The sequence below is a fragment of the Scyliorhinus torazame genome, chromosome 14 (assembly GCF_047496885.1).
Source record: "Scyliorhinus torazame isolate Kashiwa2021f chromosome 14, sScyTor2.1, whole genome shotgun sequence".
Classification (NCBI taxonomy): domain Eukaryota; kingdom Metazoa; phylum Chordata; class Chondrichthyes; order Carcharhiniformes; family Scyliorhinidae; genus Scyliorhinus; species Scyliorhinus torazame.
The window spans coordinates 222,662,177-222,683,002 of NC_092720.1; the positions used below are offsets into that span (position 1 = coordinate 222,662,177).

General features: G+C 51.3%; 1 protein-coding gene across 3 annotated transcripts in view; it reads right to left on the reverse strand.

Moving 5' to 3' along the window:
• abhd16a (abhydrolase domain containing 16A, phospholipase) overlaps positions 1-20,826 on the reverse strand; it is a 138,401-nt gene that overhangs the window by 64,756 nt on the left and 52,819 nt on the right. For all 3 annotated transcript variants that reach the window (XM_072475752.1, XM_072475751.1, XM_072475750.1), the window contains exons 4-6: positions 13,272-13,358; positions 12,621-12,706; positions 5,493-5,566 (exon numbers count right to left, since the gene is read on the reverse strand). In XM_072475752.1, the coding sequence (XP_072331853.1) occupies positions 5,493-5,566; positions 12,621-12,706; positions 13,272-13,358 (247 nt within the window). The remainder of the gene's footprint in view (positions 1-5,492; positions 5,567-12,620; positions 12,707-13,271; positions 13,359-20,826) is intronic.

The following is a 20,826-nucleotide window of genomic DNA, read 5'->3' on the forward strand; positions in this document are numbered from 1 at the left end:
CCGCCCAGTTTCTATCGCTGAGCTAGTCCCACTTGCCCACATTTGGCCCATATCCCTCTATACCCACCCTGCCCATGGAACTGTCTAACTGCTTTTTAAAAGACAAAATTGTACCCGCCTCTCCCACTGCCCCTGGCAGCCCGTTCCAGACACTCAGCACCCTCTGTGTGAAACAATTGCCCCTCTGGTCTCTCTTGTATCTCTCCCCTCTCACCTTAAACCTCTGCCCTCTAGTTCTAGACTCCTCTACCTTTGGGAAAAGATGTTGACTATCTACCTTATCGATGCTCCTCATTATTTGACAGACCTCTGTAGGATCACCCCTCAGCCTCCTGAAAGCTGAAATTCAAACAGAACACTGCTGTGAACATCCCAGCTGGTGAGGCAGCATCTGTGGGGAGCGTTTGAGTCCACGTGGCTCTTCTTCAGAGCTAAAGAGAGGTAGACAGGCGATGGGTGTTATACTGTTGTGTGTGTGTGTGTGTGTGTGTGTGTGTGTGGGGGGGGGGGGGGGGGGGGGGGGGGAGATAGCGTGGGAGGTTAGTGATAGGTGGGAGCTCGGAGAGACGGCACGAAAATGTGTAGGAAGTGTTGGTGGCGGTGTGAAAGACAGAAGAAGGCGAAAGAAGGTGCTGATAGTAGCATAAATGTAAGACAGCAATACTGCCATTAACACTTCCTGTGCCCTCTACCCTGCGCATCTTTGCGCAGTTGAGGTGTACGGGAGGGTTAAAGGAATCGAAAGAGCAGTTAGAGAGAAACAATTCCCGTTGGGTCAGGGAGTCCAGAACCAGTTGGGAGGGGTCCTAATCTTTAAACTTGTACCAGGCTGATCCCTGTGCTAACCACTATGCTATCGTGCTGCCCCGTGTCGCAATCTTATATAACCTTCTTCACTGTCCACTATGCCACCAATCTTGGTGTCTCTGCAAACTTACTGACCATGCCTCCTACATTCACATCCAAATCATTAATATGCATCACAAATAACAGTGGACCCAGCACCGATCCCTGAGCCACACCGCTGGTCACAGGCCTCCAGTTTGAAAAACAACCCTCCACAACCACCCTTTGGCTTCGGTCGCCAAGCCAATGTGCTCCAGATATACACTATAACTGGGTGAAGACATGCTCCCTGATCAGCCTGGCACAAGTTTAAAGATTAGGGCCCCTCCCAACTGGTTCTGGACTCCCTGACCCAGAGAGAAATTGTTTCTCTCTAACTGCCGATTCCTTTAACCCTCCCGTACACCTCAACTGCGCAAAGATGCGTAGGGTAGCGGGCACAGGAAGTGTCAATGGCAGTATTGCTGTCTTACATTTTCGCCTTCTTCTGTCTTTCACACTGCCAACACTTCCTACACATTTTTGTGCCGTCTCTCCGAGCTCCCACCCATCGCTAACCTCCGACTCTGTTCCACCCCCCCCCCATCGCCTGTCTACCTCTCTTTAGCTCTGAAGAAGAGCCACGTGGACTCAAACGCTCCCCACAGATGCTGCCTCACCAGCTGGGATGTTCACAGCAGTGTTCTGTTTGAATTTCAGCTTTCAGGCTTGTGCAGCGTCTCCCTTGGCTCTGAATCTATTCAGTGACCCACAGCCTCCGCTGCTCCCCGGGGAACAGAAAACCACAGACTAAAGACCCACGGAGAGAGGGAAAAAAAATCCTCCTCGTCTTTGTCTTGAAGGGGCAGCCCCGGGGCCCCGTCTGCCCTCTGACCTGGGTGTAAATGATCCGAGGGTATTTCAAAGAAGAGTCGGGATAGTTAACCTGGTGTGCAGGGACTAATATTTATCCCTCAAACTATAAAGAAATAAGTTAGGCAAGGGGACCTCCTGCTGATTACCTCGTACCGTCCCCCCCACCCCCCCTGCTGATGAATCAGTATTCCCCCATCTTGAACATCACTTAGAGGAAGAACTGAGGGTGGCGAGGGTACAGAATGTACCCTGGGTGGGAGACTTCAATGTCCAACACCACGAGTGGCTCGGCACTGCTGCCAGACCCAGCTGGCCGGGTCCTAAAGGACCTGGCTGTTCGACTGGGACTGCCGCAGCTGGGGAACACAAGTGGAAATTCATCACTGACGCTCGTGGTAATTGGGATGGATTCAGAACAGGTCTTGCAGGACAACACTGGGCACCCAGGGGGCGCTGCGGGCCCTCAACCACCACAATCTGGAACGTCACGACCCAGCGGACCTCCACTCTACCATCACCACCAAGCCAGAGGATTGTAGGTTAGATTACCAGGACCGATACGCCCCCCAGAAAATGAGGTGCTCACCTAGTGAGGGTGTGCAGGCTAAATAGCATGAACCCTGACCTACGGCCAGAGCTAAGCGGTCCCACGGCCAACGGGTCCGATGCCAGCTCTGCAGTCCTGCCACCACCCACTGGTGAATGGCGGTGGACAATGAAACAACTCACTAGAGGTTGATGCTCCAGACATTCCCCGCCTCGATGATGTGTGGGTGGGGTGGGGTGGGGGGGGGGGGGGGGGGGAGAACGTGCAGACTCCGCACAGACAGTGACCCGAGCTGGGAATCGAACCCGGGTCACTGGCGCTGTGAGGCAACAGTGCTAACCACTGTGCCACAGCGCCGATTGTAACGTTCAACAATCTTGTGGCTCAACTACCTCTCTCACTCAGCCTCGTGTATGTTCAATGATCCAACCTCCACTGCTCTCTGCGGAGGGGAATTACAAAGACCCTCTGGGAGAAAACATATCTCCTGATCTCCACCTTAGAACATAGAACATAGAACAATACAGCGCAGTACAGGCCCTTCGGCCCACGATGTTGCACCGAAACAAAAGCCATCTAACCTACACTATACCATTATCATCCATATGTTTATCCAATAAACTTTTAAATGCCCTTCAACGGGAGAACCCTTATTTTGAAACTCCACTTTGAGACACATGAGGGAAATGTATATTATTCAATAAGGCCGCCTCTCATTCTTCTGAAGCCCAATGAGCACAGACAGAACCTGTCCAACCTCTCCGTGTAAGACAACTCCTTCATCGCAGTGAACCTTCTCCGGAATTCCTGTTGTAAACTCCACGGGGATTCCGGCGGCATTGCTGATGGAGCTCCCACTTGGGCTTTGTGGAATACAAGATCCCCCGCCCAACAGGGAACCGTCAGCGGGCTGGAAATGCCGAGCCAAACCTGGGCCGGACAGATCCTGGGCTGGGACAGTTGTTCCGTGCACCATAAAGATACATTTGCCATCGTCACCAGCTTCCCCCGCCCCCCCCCTGGAATATTACACTGGCAGCGAGGATCCATTCCAAGAGGTGCCCGGTGGGTGACCCTCCCCTGGAGGTTCCGCAGCAGCACAGGCGTCAGTCTTCAGACAATTCGATTGACTCCCCATCAGACCAAGAAACTGCTGAAGGCACTGGATACTGCAACGGCTCTGGGTCAATGCAACATTCCAGCTGGAGCACCGAAGACCCGTGCTCTAGAGCTGGATGCATCCTGAGCTGCGGCTACAACATCGACCTGGCAATGTGAAAAATTACCCAGGTGTGTCCGGTACACAAAAAAAGCAGGACAAATCCAACCTCGTCCATTGCCACCCCATCAGTCTACTCTCCATCGTCAAAGAACAAAGAAATGTACAGCACAGGAACAGGCCCTTCGGCCCTCCAAGCCCGTGCCGACCATGCTGCCCGTCTAAACTACAATCTTCTACACTTCCTGGGTCCGTATCCCTCTATTCCCATCCTATTCATGTATTTGTCAAGATGCCCCTTAAATGTCCCTATCGTCCCTGCTTCCACCACCTCCTCCGGTAACGAGTTCCAGGCACCCACTACCCTCCTAGTAAAAAGCTTGCCTCGTACATCTACTCTAAATCTTGCCCCTCTCACCTTAAACCTATGCCCCTAGTAATTGCCCCCTCTACCCCGGGGAAAAGCCTCTGACTATCCACTCTGTCTATGCCCCTCATAATTTTGTAGACCTCTATCAGGTCGCCCCTCAACCTCCGTCGTTCCAGTGAGAACAAACCGAGTTTATTCAACCGCTCCTCATAGCTAATGCCCTCCATACCAGGCAACATCCTGGTAAATCTCTTCTGCACCCTCTCTAAAGCCTCCACATCCTTCTGGTAGTGTGGCGACCAGAATTGAACACTATACTCCAAGTGTGGCCTAACTAAGGTTCTATACAGCTGGTGTCAGTAAAGTGATGGAAGGGGTCACCAACAGTGCTATCAAGCGGCACTTACTCAGCAATAACCTGCCCATGACGCTCAGTTTGGGTTCCGCCAGGGTCACTCAGCTCCTGACCTCATATAAGACAGTTGAACTAGTGGCTTTATTATACGTTCATCTTTACTCTTGTTATACATCAACAGTTCTCAGTGTTTTACTTATAAATCTGGTGCCTGTAACTCATTGGAGCAGTCAAGGCTTAAGGGGCTCAGGAAAATACACAAATTATTGTTAATTCACTTATGTTGGGACTCCGGGGTCTGTGGGGCTGAAATTGACTGCACACTCGCCCGGGGTGTCTTTACACTATCAACCTCCTGGGGGTTACCATTGACCCCGAATCTGAACTGGACTAACATATAAATACTGTGGCTGCAAGAGTAGGCCAGAGGCTGTTATTACTTCGCCTCCTGATTCCCCAAAGCCTATCAACGGCAGAAGTCAGGAGTGTGAAGGAATATTCTCCACTTACCTGGACGAGTGCAGCTCCAGCAAACCTCAAGAAATTTGACCATCCCGGACAAAGCAGCCCCACTTGATTGGCACCCCATCCACTCCCTCCACCACCGATGCACAGTAGCCAGCCGTGCGTACCATCTACGAGATGCACTTCAGGAACTCACCAAGGCTCCTCCAACAACACCTTCCAAAACCGCAACCTCTACCATCCAGAATGACAAGCAAAGTAAGAAGTCCTACAACACCAGGTTAAAGTCCAGCAGGTTTGTTTCAAACACTAGCTTTCGGAGCACAGCTTCTTCATTCGCCTGAGGAAGGAGCAGTGCTCCGAAAGCTAGTGTTTGAAAGAAACCTGTTGGACTTTAACCTGGTGTCGAACTTCTTACTGTGCCCACCCCAGTCCAACGTCGGCATCTCCACATCATAGAAGGACAAGGGCAGAAGATACCTGGAAACACCACCACCTCCAAGCTCCCCTCCAAGCCACACACCGTCCTATCTTAGAACTACAGCACTGCTCTCTCAGGGTTGCTGGGCCAAAATCCTGGAGCGCCCCCCCCCCCCCCCTCAGCTCTGGAGGTGAACCTCCAGCAGACAGACTGCGGTTCGGGAAGGTGTCTCACCAAGGGTAACAAATGCTGGTCCCGCCAGCCGTGTTCGCAGGCCACGAGCGCAAAAGATCACGGTGCTACTCACCTGATCTGACTGTGCCCAAACTGACAGCATTTGCTGTCGGCCACTTTGGGGTGTCCAGACTGCGGGAGCGGCGCTGTGCGCAGACGCAAGTTCTTTCTTACACTTACTGGCTGCTGACCTCGTTCCAAATGAAGTCTTCGGGCCAATGGGTGAAGTCGAAGCTGTAGGCTGCCAACCTCTTCTGCAAAGACACAAGGAAGAAGATGGGACTCGCCATCACTAGTCGTCGAGGCAGAAAGCACAGATTCGGCGAAGGGGGAAGGCAGGACTGTACACTTTGGGTCCCCTCACTCAAGGTCAGAGGAACGTCGGAACAGGAGGAGGCCATTCAGCCCGTCGAGCCTGCTCCGCCAGTCAATACGATCACAGCTGATGGGGCAGGTGAATGTCTTGTCCACCCACTCTCCCCCAGAACTCTGTACATTACTGTTCATCAGAAAACTATCAATCTCTGCTTCAATCATACTCAGTGACTGAGCTTCCACAGCCCTCTGAGATAGAGAAATCCAAAGGCTCACAACCCTCTGTGGAACAATATTTCTCCTCACCTCCATCCTAAGTGGCTTCCCCCTTATTTTGAAATTGTGCCCCCTGGTTCTAGACTCCCCGAACAAGGGAGACATCTTTCCTGCGTCTACCCCCGTCCATTCCTTTAAGTATTGTGTAGCTTTCGATGAGATTGCCTCTCGTTCTTCGAGACTCGTGAGAATACAGGCCCAGTTTGCCGATCTCTCTGCGGAAGACAGCCCCGCTGTCCCCGGAACAAGTCTGGTGAACCTTCGTTACACTCCCTCCACGGCAATAATACCCTTCCTGAGCTAAGGGGACCAACACTACTCCAGATGCAGTCTAACCAAGTTGCTGTACAATTGGAGCCAGACCTCACTACTCCTGTACTCAATCCTCTTGTGATAAAGGCTGACATTCCATTAGCCTCCCTAATAACCTGCTGCACCTGCATGTTCGCCTTCAGTGACTTATGGGCAAGGACATCCAGGTCCCTCTGTACACCCACACTTCCTAATTCATAGAATCAGAGAATTTACAGCGGAGGAGGCCATTCAGCCCATCGAGTCTGCACCGGCCCTTGGAATGAGGACCCTACTTTAGCCCCACGCCTCCACCTCTCCCCCATAACCCCACCTAACCTTTTGGACAATTTAGCGTGGCCAATCACCTGACCTACACATCTTTGAACTGTGGGAGGAAACCGGAGCTCCCGGAGGAGAACGTGCAAACTCCACACAGTTACCCGAGGCCGGAACCGAACCCGGCATCCCTGGAGCTGGGAGGCAGCGGTGCTAACCACTATGCCACCGCGCCGCCCCATTCTTTACCACTGACGAAATACTCTGCACATCTGTCCTCTCCACCAAAGTGGGGAACACAAAACTATCAACCTCAGATGTGAAGTTAACAACTGACGCAACAAGAGCTACTTCTTCCAAACTTCTCCAAGCCCTTTGCGTGTGGAAATGTTTCTTCACTAACTTCGTTCCCGAAAGGACTGTTCTTGATATTTGTGTCTCCGAGGTGTAGATTTCTGCAGCCAGCGGTGGTAATTTCTCTCCATCAGCCCTATCTCTTCCCCCTCCGTCATGGTGGGCCAATTAAAGAGATAACTGACAGCGCGAGGATGCAACAAAGGTTTGCCGGGCAGTCTCCTAGGAATAGGAGGATTGTCCGACGAGATTAGACCATCTGGAACAGGGTTTAAATTCACTGGAAGAGCGAGGGTGGCGATTGCACTGGACAGGGTACAGGAGGAGATTCACCAGAATGTTTCCTCTGATGGAGCATCTGAACTATAAGGAGAGATTGGATAGACTTGGATTATGATTATATAAATGATTTGGAGGAAAATGTAACTGGTCTGATTAGTAAGTTTGCAGAAGACACAAAGGTTGGTGGAATTGCGGATAGCGATGAGGACTGTCAGAGGATACAGCAGGATTTAGATCGTTTGGAGACTTGGGCGGAGAGATGGCAGATGGAGTTTAATCCGGACAAATGTGAGGTAATGCATTTTGGAAGGTCTAATGCAGGTAGGGAATATACAGTGAATGGTAGAACCCTCAAGAGTATTGAAAGTCAGAGTGATCTAGGTGTACAGGTCCACAGGTCACTGAAAGGGGCAACACAGGTGGGGAAGGTAGTCAAGAAGGCATACGGCATGCTTGCCTTCATTGGCCGGGGCATTGAGAATAAAAATTGGCAAGTCAAGTTGCAGCTGTATAGAACCTTAGGCCACGCTTGGAGTATAGTGTTCAATTCCGGTCGCCACACGACCTGAAGGATGTGGAGGCTTTAGAGATGGTGCAGAAGAGATTTACCAGGATGTTGCCTGGTATGGAGGGCATTAGCTATGAGGAGCGGTTGAATAAACTCGGTTTGTTCTCACTGGAACGACGGAGGTTGAGGGGCGACCTGATCGAGGTCTACAAAATTATGAGGGGCATAGACAGAGTGGATAGTCAGAGGCTTTTTCCCAGGGTAGAGGAGTCAATTACTAGGTGGCATAGGTTTAAGGTGCAAGGGGCAAGGTTTAGAGGAGATGTACGAGGCAAGTTTTTTTACACAGAGGGTAGTGGGTGCCTGGAACTCGCTGCCGGGGGAGGTGGTAGAAGCAGGGACGATAGTTATGTTTAAGGGGCATCTTGACAAATACATGAATAGGATGGGAATAGAGGGATACGGACCCAGGAAGTGTAGAAGATTGTAGTTTAGTCGGGCAGCATGGTCGGCACGGGCTATGAGGGCCGAAGGGCCTGTTCCTGTGCTGTACTTTTCTTTGTTCTTTGGATTGGTTCCTTGAGAGCAGAGAAGGCCGTGGGGGGAGATGATCGAGGTGTATAAGATAATGAGGGGTTTGGACAGGGTAAATAGGAGGCAGCTGTTCCCCTTGGTTGATGGGTCAATCACAAGGGGGCATAGTTTTAGGGTGAGGGGCAGGAGATTCTGAGGGGATTTGAGAAAAGAAAATGTTCGCTCAGAGGGTGGTGAGAATCTGGCCTGGGATGGTAGTGGAGGCTGGAAACCTCAGAACCTTTAAAAGGCTCTTGGAACACCATCACATTCCAGGTCATGGGACAAGTGCTGCTAAGTGCGGAGCGCCAGGTATGCGGTAGGCGGATTGAGTGGAGGTGAAACATCTTCTCCCAGAGGGCTCGCAAACCTTTGGAATTCCCCGTCACGAGGGAGCTGTGGATGACCAAGTTGCCAGGGTGGCCGAGTGGTCAGAAGCCCTTAAATGCAAGGAGGGTGATTCTTTGCCTTTGGAACCCTGATGAATTCTGGTCCCTTTCGAGGGACGTGGGTTCGAATCCCACTCCTGACAATCCCCTGGTGTTTTCAGGATGCAATTAGATGTAGCATTTGGGGCGATGGGGCTCAAGGCTCAAAGAATATTGTCCGGGGGGGGGGATCAGACTATAAAACTGGATGTTCAGCCATGATCATAATGATTGGCGGAACAGACTCGAATGGTCTCCTCCTGCTCCTCAATTCTATGTTTCTACGGCCCATTGCTGAGACCAGCAGGTGGAAAGGCTTTAGGGAGTCAGGAAGTGTCAGGATTTCCAGCCACTGACCGGCCACTGCCACGTTTTAGGGCTAGTCCAGTTTCTTTTCTGTTCGCTGGTAACTGCCCTCCCCCCCAGGATGTCGGCTGTGGGGCACACTTCACTGTTAATGGCATTGAAAGTCGAGGGGGAACGGGTAGATTCTCGTTGGGGAGGGGTCTGCAATGTGCGGCCTGGAAGTGAGGTGGAGGCAGGTTCAATCAAGACATTGAAGAGGGCGCTGGGTGATTATTTGAACAGAGGCAATGTGCAGGGGTTGGGGGAGAAGGCAGGGGAACGGCACTGAGTCACGATGCTCGATTGGAGGGCTAGTACAGACACGATGGGACGAATGGCCTCCTTCTGCCCCATGGCAATGCTGTGACTCTTATGTTGGGAGATGTTCGGCACCTGGCATTTGTCGCAAATGTCAGTAGCCCAAGCCTGAATGCTGTTCAGGTCTCGCCACGTCTGGGCACGGGCTGCTTCATTGTCTATGGGGCCGCGAATGGGGCTGAACATTGCCGCACTCAGGGATTCAATGGGTGGGGAGATGGGGCAGGAAAAACCGGTCTTGATCCAATGGAACGGCCGAGCAGGCTCAAGGAGCCATACTGGCCAAACCTGCTCCTATTCCTCATGCAGTTGACACCAAGGTTGGTGGAGTGGCAGACAGTGTTGATTGAGGATTGTCAGAGGATACAGCAGGACATAGCTGTGGCCATCAGGGGCTGGTTTAGCACACTGGGCTAAATCGCTGGCTTTTAAAGCAGGCCAGCAGCACGGTTCAATTCCCGTACCAGCCTCACCGAACAGGCGCCGGTATGTGGCGACTAGGGGCTTTTCACAGTAACTTCATTGAAGCCTACTTGTGACAATAAGCGATTTTCATTCATTTCATTTCATTTCACATAGATAGGTTGGAGACTTGGGCAGAGAAATGGCAAATGGAGTTTAATCCAGGCAAATGTGAAGTAATGCATTTTGGTAGGTCTAACATAGAGGGGAAATATACCGTAAATGGCAAAATTAGGAATATAGAAAGTCAGAGAGATCTGGGTGTGCAGGTCCACAGATCTTTGAAAGTGGCAACACAAGTGGACAAGGTAGTCAAGAAAGCATATGGAATGCTTGCCTTCATTGGACTGTCCGGAGAGTCAGGGGGCAGAGTTGAATATGGTAGCCATCACAAAGGAGAAAGTGCTAGAGAAACTAAGAGGTCTAAAAATTGATAAATCTCCGGGCCCAGGTGGACTACATCCTAGAGTTCTAAAGGAGATAGCTGAAGAAATAGTGGAGGCGTTAGTTATGATCTTTCAAAAGTCACTGGAGTCAGGGAAAGTCCCAGAGGATTGGAAAATCGCTGTTGTAACCCCCCTGTTCAAGAAGGGAACAAGGAAAAAGATGGAAAATTATAGGCCAATTAGCCTAACATCGGATGTTGGCAAGATTCTAGAATCCATTGTTAAGGATGAGATTTCTAAATTCTTGGAAGTGCAGGGTCGGATTAGGACAAGTCAGCATGGATTTAGTAAGGGGAGGTCGTGCCTGACAAACCTGTTAGAGTTCTTTGAAGAGATAACAAATAGGTTAGACCAAGGAGAGCCAATGGATGTTATCTATCTTGACTTCCAAAAGGCCTTTGATAAGGTGCCTCACGGGAGACTGCTGAGTAAAATAAGGGCCCATGGTATTCGAGGCAAGGTACTAACATGGATTGACGATTGGCTGTCAGGCAGAAGGCAGAGAGCTGGGATAAAAGGTTCTTTTTCGGAATGGCAACCGGTGATGAGTGGTGTCCCGCAGGGTTCAGTGTTGGGGCCACAGCTGTTCTCTTTATATATTAACGATCTAGATGACGGGACTGGGGGCATTCTGGCTAAGTTTGCCGATGATACAAAGATAGGTGGAGGGGCAGGTAGTATGGAGGAGGTGGGGAGGCTGCAGAAAGATTTAGACAGTTTAGGAGAGTGGTCCAAGAAATGGCTGATGAAATTCAACGTGGGCAAGTGTGAGGTCTTGCACTTTGGAAAAAAGAATAGAGGCATGGACTATTTTCTAAACGGTGACAAAATTCATAATGCTGAAGTGCAAAGAGACTTGGGAGTCCTAGTCCAGGATTCTCTAAAGGTAAACTTGCAGGTTGAGTCCGTAATTAAGAAAGCAAATGCAATGTTGTCATTCATCTCAAGAGGCTTGGAATATAAAAGCAGGGATGTACTTCTGAAGCTTTATAAAGCATTAGTTAGGCCCCATTTAGAATACTGTGAGCAATTTTGGGCCCCACACCTCAGGAAGGACATACTGGCACTGGAGCGGGTCCAGCGGAGATTCACACGGATGATCCCAGGAATGGTAGGCCTAACATACGATGAACGTCTGAAGATCCTGGGATTATATTCATTGGAGTTTAGGAGGTTGAGGGGAGATCTAATAGAAACTTACAAGATAATGAATGGCTTAGATAGGGTGGATGTAGGGAAGTTGTTTCCATTAGCAGGGGAGACTAGGACCCGGGGGCACAGCCTTAGAATAAAAGGGAGTCACTTTAGAACAGAGATGAGGAGAAATTTCTTCAGCCAGAGAGTGGTGGGTCTGTGGAATTCATTGCCACAGAGGGCGGTGGAGGCCGGGACGTTGAGTGTCTTTAAGACAGAAGTTGATAAATTCTTGATTTCTCGAGGAATTAAGGGCTATGGAGAGAGAGCGGGTAAATGGAGTTGAAATCAGCCATGATTGAATGGTGAAGTGGACTCGATGGGCCGAATGGTCTTACTTCCGCTCCTATGTCTTATGGTCTTATGGTCATCAACTGGCAAGTCATGCTGCAGTTGGAGAGAACCTTGGTAAGGCCGCACTTGGAATATTGCGCACAATTCTGGTCGCCACATTACCAGAAGGATGTGGAGGCTTTGGAGAGGGTGCAGAGGAGGTTTACCAGGATGTTGCCTGGTCTGGAGGGTGTTAGCTATGTGGAGAGGCTGAATAGACTCGGACTGTTTCCATTAGAACGACGGAGGTTGAGGGGCGACCTGATAGAGGTCGACAAGATTATGAGGGGCATGGATAGAGTGGATGGGCAGGCACTCTTTCCCAGGGTGGAGGGGTCAGTCACCAGGGGGCAGAGGTTTAATGTCCGTGGGGCAATGTTTCGAGGAGATGTGTGAGGCAGGTTTTTTACACAGAGGGTGGTGAGTGCCTGGAACGCGTTGCCAGGGGAGGTTGTGGAAGCAGATACATTAACGGCGTTCAAAAGGCATCTTGACAAACACATGGATAGGACGGGTATAGAGGGACACGGCACTAGGAAGTGCTGAGGGGTTTGGCCAAGGTTGGCATCATGACAGGTACAGGCTTGGAGGGCCGATGGGCCTGTTCCTGTGCTGTATCGTTCTTTGTTCAGAGTGGGACACAGGGTGGAGCACGGTGCGGGGCGGGGGGGGGGGGGGGGGGGGGGGGGAGGAGAGACTTGCCCATGTGTAAGCATCAAGCAGTCAGGTTGAACGCCTCGTGCGCACCCTGTCAATTCTACCCAAGGGCGGCCGTTACATTATGCAGTCGGGAAGTGCCAAATAAAACAAAGAAATACGTTGTCCTGCAGTGTGCGATGTCGAGCCAGCAGGGACCTGACTGCCATGGGAGCCTGCCCAGCTTCCAATTTCCTCACAGAGCTACCTTGTTTTCCGCCGTGTTGTTTCTCTTAGTCTCCTCTAAGATGGTGACAAAGTGCACGTACTCAGAGTTGCTCCACCGTCCCACACCTATGTCACAAAAAGAAAATCAACAGTCACGACGATAACGTGCAATTTTCCAGGGCCTCTTAACAAGGAAGCAGTGATCAGTCACCGAAGGAGATATTCGCGGGTTAGGGAGGGGTGTGCTTAAATCGGAGGGGGTGCACAGGAAACCAGATTTGGAGGAGCGAAGCGGCCTCAGAGGGCGGTGGGGGCTGGAGGAGGTCACAGAGATCGGGGCGGGGATGAGGGATAGGAATGAGAAATGGTGTGAGGCACTGCCCAGGATGGCAGCCATTTTGGGCGCGCGTTTTCCCCCAATCCACGGCATTCCTCTTCAACGAGGAAACCGGGCTGAAAGGGCTAGCATGGGAACCAGTGGGCCAAACGGCCTCCTCCTGAGCCTCGATAAAAATGCGGCAGATTGGGAGGAACGGGTGGGTGGTTCCGTTCTCCTGCTTTTGGGAATTAGTGAGCAGCAGGTCGCAGAAGGAAAGGAAAGACGGAGGAAGGGGGAAGGAATCCCAGTTTCACGGCCTTTGAAAAGAACGGGGAGATTTACTGCCGGGAGGTCGGTGTTGAACTCTCGTACCTCTGAGGCAGGCCACGCCGGTGAGTACCAGCAGGAGCAGACTCGCGTAGGAAGCAGCAGGGACGATCTTGGACAGAACGATGTAACCTAAGCAAACAAAAGAAAAAGACATCACGGCGGCTTTTACCGCGACCTGTTCGTAAACGTTCTCTCCGCGACTCCCAGGTCCACCCCTCCATCACACCCCCCCTGCCCCCCCCCCCCATCCCCTTCCCAAGGCCTCAAACGCTCCTTTCTGGTTAAGCAGCGTTTCATTTGCACCTCCTTCAATTTGGTTTATCCGCTGCTCCAAGCCCGGTCTCCTCTACATCGGGCGGGGGGGGGGGGGGGGGCACTAAAGGCAGACTGGGGATGCCCGCTCTGAGGAACACCTTCGCTCAGCCCGCGAACATTACCCCTAACCTTGACGCCGCTGATCATTTGAACTCAGAGCCTTGCTCTGCCGCCCAATGTCTGTCCGTGGCCCTGACCCGGCGCAAACACCTCGCCTTGGATTTGACACGTTGCAGTCCTCAGTGCAGCAACTTTGCACTGTGACCTTTCACCTCCACCTTAACCTCTTCTTTTATATCCCAAACATTTTTTGCCTCAATGCAAACCCCTCCCTCCACATCTGGCCGTCTGCCTATTGTTTTAAAGTTTGCTACATCTTGTTGCAATCTCCCCCTGCTACGGTGCGATATCCAACACATTTTCCCTTCAGTTCCGATGAAGAGTCAAACGGGCTCAAAACGTAGACTGTTTCCTCTCCTCACAGATGCTGCCAGACCTGCTGCGTTTTTCCAGCCTTCTCTGTTCTTGTTTCACAATACACAGCAGCGGACCGGGCCATTCACTCCCAACTGGTGTAAGCTGGCCCTTTTCGCTCCACGCAAGCCTCCTCACATTCCAATCTCCCTCAGCTCAGCTGTCCGGAATATCTTTGTGGTTCCCTTCCCTCTGACGATGCTTTCCAGAGTAAATCGGCCAGCCGACGGTAGCTGGTACCACATTCTCACCGTTCTCCAGTAAAGACTGTTTCCTCCTGGTTTCCTGGCTGGATCTGTCAAGTTAACAAGGAGACAGGTGGCCAGAGAGGGAGCAGAATAAAGGTTCGATTCCCGGCACGGCGGGTCTGTCTTGTGAGGATGGACTGAGGAGACTGGGCCTGTGTTCTCGACAGTTCCAAAGAATGAGAGGTGACCTGAGTGAGATTTACAAAGCTCTTGCAGGGTTCGACAGGGTAGCTGCAGGAAGGAGGTGGCACGGTGGCAAAGTGGTTGGCAACGTCGCCTCACAGCGCCAGGGTTCGATTCCGGCCTTGGGCGACTGTCTGTGCGGAGTCTGCACGTTCTCCCCGTGTCTGCGTGGGTTTCCTCCGGGTGCTCCGGTTTCCTCCCACAGCCCAAAGATGTGCAGGTTAGATGGATTGGCCATGATAAATTCCCCTTAGTGTCCAAAAGATTGGGTGGGGTTGTGGGGTTGTAGGGATACGGTGGAGGCATGAGCCTTTGTGAGGTGCTCGTTCGGAGGGTCGGTGTAGACTCGATGGGCCGAATGGCCTCCTTCTACATTGTTGGGATTCCATGATTCTGGCTGTGTGGGTGGGAAGAGGTCGAGAACCAAGGGACACAGCCTCCGACGTCATTTAGGACTGAGATGAGGAGGAATTTCAGCACTCAAAATTCTTTAGAATTCTAACCAGGGAGCTCTGGAGGCTTCCATCAATGAGGTTATTCAAGACAGAGATCGAGAGATTTCAAGCTATTAAAGATATCACAGGATATAGAGATACGATCGGCCACAGACTGTTTTATAAATTCTTTCATGGCATGTGGGTCATCATTGGACCATCATTGACCATCATTTATTGTCCATCCCTAATTGCCCCCTTGACAAGGCGGTGCTGAGCTGCCGTCTTGAAGCTGCTGCAGTCCCCGAGGTGTAGGTACACCCACCATGCTGTTAGGGAGGGAGCTCCAGGATTTGGACCCGGCGACACTGAAGGAACGGTCGATATATTTCCCCGTCGGGATGGGGAGTGACTTGGAGGGGAACCTCCAGGTGGGGGGTGATCCCAGGTATCTGCTGCCCTTGTCCTTCTAGATGGTGGTGGCCGTGGGTTTGGAAGGTGCTGCCTGAGGAACCTCGGTGAGTTCCTGCAGTGAATCTTGTCGATGGTGCACATAGCTGACACTGTCCATCGGAGGGGGAGGGAGTGAATGTTTGTGGAAGGGACGCCAATCAAGCGGGGTTACTTTGTCCTGGATGGTGTCTAACTTGATATGAGTTTTTCAAAAAGGTCACAAAGATGATTGATGCAGATAGGGCAGTGGATGTTGTCTATATGGACTTCAGTAAGGCTTTTGACAAGGTCCCTCATGGCAGGCTGGTACAAAAGGTGAAGTCACACGGGATCAGGGGTGAGCTGGCAAGGTGGATACAGAACTGGCTAGGTCATAGAAGGCAGAGATTAGCAATGGAAGGATGCTTTTCTAATTGGAGGGCTGTGACTAGTGGTGTTCCCTCAGTGCTGGAACCTTTGCTGTTTGTAGTATATATATATATAAATGATTTGGAGGAAAATGTAACTGGTCTGATTAGTAAGTTTGCAGACGACACAAAGGTTGGTGGAATTGCGGATAGCGATGAGGACTGTCAGAGGATACAGCAGGATTTAGATTGTTTGGAGACTTGGGCGGAGAGATGGTAGATGGAGTTTAATGTGAAGTAATGCATTCTGGAAGGTCTAATGCAGGTAGGGAATATACAGTGAATGGTAGAACCCTCAAGAATATTGACAGGCAGAGAGATCTAGGTGTACAGGTCCACAGGTCACTGAAAGGGGCAACACAGGTGGAGAAGGTAGTCAAGAAGGCATACGGCATGCTTGCCTTCATTGGCCGGGTCATTGAGTATAAGAATTGGCAAGGCACGTTGCAGCTGTATAGAACCTTAGTTAGGCCACACTTGGAGTATAGTGTTCAATTCTGGTCGCCACACTACCAGAAGGATGTGGAGGCTTTAGAGAGGCTGCAGAAGAGATTTACCAGGATGTTTCCTGGTATGGAGGGCATTAACTATGAGGAGCGGTTGAATAAACTTGGTTTGTTCTCACTGGAACAACGGCGGTTGAGGGGCGACCTGATAGAGGTCTACAAAATTATGAGGGGCATAGACAGAGTGGATAGTCAGAGGCTTTTCCCCAGGGTAGAGGGGTCAATTACTAGGGGCATAGGTTTAAGGTGCGAGGGGCAAGGTTTAGAGTAGATGTACGAGGCAAGTTTTCTACACAGAGGGTAGTGGGTGCCTGGAACTCGCTGCCAGAGGATGTGGTGGAAGCAGGGACGATAGTGACATTTAAGGGGCATCTTGACAAATACATGAATAGGATGGGAATAGAGGGATACGGACCCAGGAAGTGTAGAACATTGTAGTTTAGTCGGGCAGCGTGGTCGGCGCGGGCTTGGAGGGCCGAAGGGCCTGTTCCTGTGCTGTACATTTCTTTGTTCTTGTTCTTTGTGTCGAGTTTCTCGAGGAATGTTGGAGATGCACTCATCCAGGCAATTTGTATTAAACCGCGACAAAAAAAAGCACAGTGTGAGTGACTGACGAAGGCAGCTCACCACCAACTCTCCAAGGGCAATGGGGATGGGCTGCAAACGATGGCCTTACCTGGGACATTCACATCGCAAGAACCAATTTTTTAAAAATTGGCTTTATAATCTGGATAATCGTGGCTGAGAAGTAGGTGGCTCACTGGGCAAAGATCCCTGACCAGAAAAGAACTGGGCCCCTAACCGGTGTGACCGTATTAATATAATTGACAACAGGGAATTCCAAAGCTGTTGTTGGTAACTGAATGTTTGGCAGCGTTGGAGTCGTTCCTTGTGGTATCCCTTTGTTCTCATTTCTTCTATTTTATCTTCATTGTTTCCTGTTTTTGGTCTGGAGATTGGTCATTGAGATATAGCTTCAGGTCGAGTGGAGGAAGTGCCGGCCTCAAAGCTTCAAATCGCTTGATCACTAGAACACTGTGTCCTCAAGGTTTGTATTTGGGAAAGGAAATCCCAGACTTTCTGGCACCTGGGGGGCGATTTGGTTCGATGGGCTGGCTGGCGGTCAATGCGTTGCCCAGGGACGGTGTTCTCCCTGGCAACAGACAGTGATCGGTTTCTGCCAGGTGGGGCTTTTCAGAGGGAATCCTCCCTCCTTCTCTCTCTCTCGGCTGGTGGCTGCCTGCTGTCTCTGAGAGTCGACCGTGAAGACCATAACAAGCCGAAGGAAAAGGTAACATTCAACCGAAGGCCTAAACCGGAGAAAGAAAATCACTGGAGGATATCCAACATGAAGGCAAAGATCCCTATCTTTTATTTTTTAATGATTATTTTCTCCCTCTTCACCACCCCCTTTCCCACTATGTTTTGTGTGTGTGACAAGTTAGAAATTGGAGAGTAGTTAACCAGTTGTATTGTTGCTAATTTAATACCAGGGGTCCTTATCAGCAGTTTCTTGAGTTACTCCACGACTAACTCAGGTGGCCAGGCTGAATCGGCAATCTGGCGGACAAAGGAAATCTGCCAAAAGCTGGTGGCCGGGCGACCGGATTGGTTAGGCCGGTTGTAGCTGCCGGCTGCTGATTGCTCGTCCTGAATAATTTGGTGGGCTTGATTTTCCTCAATGGTCTGCGATAGGCAGGCTGGCCCCATCACTCCGCACACGGGTGAATCCACACGCTAACTAAACCAGTGAAATCAAATTGCGACCTGCGTTTTCTCAGTGCTACGCTTCAAAAGGGCGGCACGGTAGCACAGTGGTTAGCACAGTTGCTTCACAGCGCCAGGGTCCGAGGTTCGATTCCCCGCTTGGGTCACTGTCTGTGCGGAGTCTGCATGTTCTCCCCGTGTCTGCGTGGGTTTCCTCCGGGTGCTCCGGTTTCCTCCCACAAGTCCCGAAAGACGTGCTGTTAGGTGAATTGGACATTCTGAATTCTCCCTCTGTGTACCCGAACAGGCGCCGGAATGTGGAGACTAGGGGCTTTTCACAGTAACTTCATTGTAGTGTTAATGTAAGCTTATTTGGGACAATAAAGATTATTAAAAATGCGACGCACATTCCCAAAAACTAGTCACCAAAATGTTAATTGCACTGATTCCTGCCCCCCCCTCGTTGCGATCAGATTCTGTTAATTGCACTGATTCCTGCCCCCCCCCTCGTTGCGATCAGATTCTGTTAATTGCACTGATTCCCGCCCCCCCCCTCGTTGCGATCAGATTCTGTTAATTGCACTGATTCCCGCCCCCCGCCTCGTTGCGATCAGATTCTGTTAATTGCACTGATTCCCGCCCCCCCCCCCGCCTCGTTGCGATCAGATTCTGTTAATTGCACTGATTCCCGCCCCCCCCGCCTCGTTGCGATCAGATTCTGTTAATTGCACTGATTCCCGGCCCCCCCCTCGTTGCGATCAGATTCTGTTAATTGCACTGATTCCCGCCCCCCCTCGATGCGATCAGATTCTGTTATTTGCACTGATTCCCGCCCCCCCCCTCGTTGCGATCAGATTCTGTTAATTGCACTGATTCCCGCCCCCCCTCGTTGCGATCAGATTCTGTTATTTGCACTGATTCCCGCCCCCCCTCGTTGCGATCAGATTCTGTTAATTGCACTGATTCCCGCCCCCGCCTCGTTGCGATCAGATTCTGTTAATTGCACTGATTCCCGCCCCCCCCGTTGCGATCAGATTCTGTTAATTGCACTGATTCCCGCCCCCCCTCGTTGCGATCAGATTCTGTTAATTGCACTGATTCCCGCCCCCCCTCGTTGCGATCAGATTCTGTTAATTGCACTGATTCCCGCCCCCCCTCGTTGCGATCAGATTCTGTTAATTGCACTGATTCCCGACCCCCCCTCGTTGCGATCAGATTCTGTTATTTGCACTGATTCCCGCCCCCCCTCGTTGCGATCAGATTCTGTTAATTGCACTGATTCCCGCCCCCCCCCCCGTTGCGGTCAGATTCTGTTAATTGCACTGATTCCCGCACCCCCCTCGTTGCGATCAGATTCTGTTAATTGCACTGATTCCCGCCCCCCCCGCATCGTTGCGATCAGATTCTGTTAATTGCACTGATTCCCGCCCCCCCCCTTGTTGTGATCAGATTCTGTTAATTGCACTGTTTCCCGTCCCCCCCTCGTTGCGATCAGATTCTGTTAATTGCACTGATTCCCGCCCCCCCCCCTCGTTGCGATCAGATACTGTTAATTACACTGATTCCCGCACCCCCCTCGTTGCGATCAGATTCTGTTAATTGCACCGATTCCCGCCCCCCCCTCGTTGCGATCAGATTCTGTTAATTGCACCGATTCCCGCCCCCCCTCGTTGCGATCAGATTCTGTTAATTGCACTGATTCCCGCCCCCCCCTCGTTGCGATCAGATTCTGTTAATTGCACTGATTCCCGCACCCCCCTCGTTGCGATCAGATTCTGTTAATTGCACTGATTCCCGCCCCCCCTCGTTGCGATCAGATTCTGTTAATTGCACTGATTCCCGCCCCCCCTCGTTGCGATCAGATTCTGTTAATTGCACTGATTCCCGCCCCCCCCCCGTTGCGATCAGATTCTGTTAATTGCACTGATTCCCGCCCCCCCTCGTTGCGATCAGATTCTGTTAATTGCACCGATTCCCGCCCCCCCCTCGTTGCGATCAGATTCTGTTAATTGCACCGATACCCGCCCCCCCTCGTTGCGATCAGATTCTGTTAATTGCACTGATTCCCGCCCCCCCCCCTCGTTGCGATCAGATTCTGTTAATTGCACTGATTCCCGCCCCCCCTCGTTGCGATCAGATTCTGTTAATTGCACTGATTCCCGCCCCCCCTCGTTGCGATCAGATTCTGTTATTTGCACTGATTCCCGCCCCCCCCCCTCGTTGCGATCAGATTCTGTTAATTGCACTGATTCCCGCCCCCCCCCCTCGTTGCGATCAGATTCTGTTAATTGCACTGATTCCCGCATCCCCCTCATTGCGATCAGATTCTGTTAATCATAGAATTTACAGTGCAGAAGGAGGCCATTCGGCCCATCGAGTCTGCACCGGCTCTTGGAAAGAGCACCCTACCCAAGGTCAACACCTCCAGCCTATCCCCATAACCCAGTAACCCCACCCAACACTAAGGGCAATTTTGGAGATTAAGGGCAATTTATCACGGCCAATCCACCTAACCCGCACATCTTTGGACTGTGGGAGGAAACCGGAGCACCCGGAGGAAACCCACGCACACACGGGGAGGATGTGCAGACTCCGCACAGACAGTGACCCAAGCCGGAATCGAACCTGGGACCCTGGAGCTGTGAAGCAATTGTGCTAACCACTATGCTACCGTGCTGCCCCAAAATACTGTAATTCCCTTCTGAACAGCACTGTGGGTGTACCTACATCACATGCACTTCAGCCGTTAAGAACACAGAACATACAGTGCAGAAGGAGGCCATTCGACCCATCGAGTCTGCACCGACCCACTTAAGCCCTCACTTCCACCCTATCCCTGTAACCCAATAATCCCTCCTAACCTTTTTGGT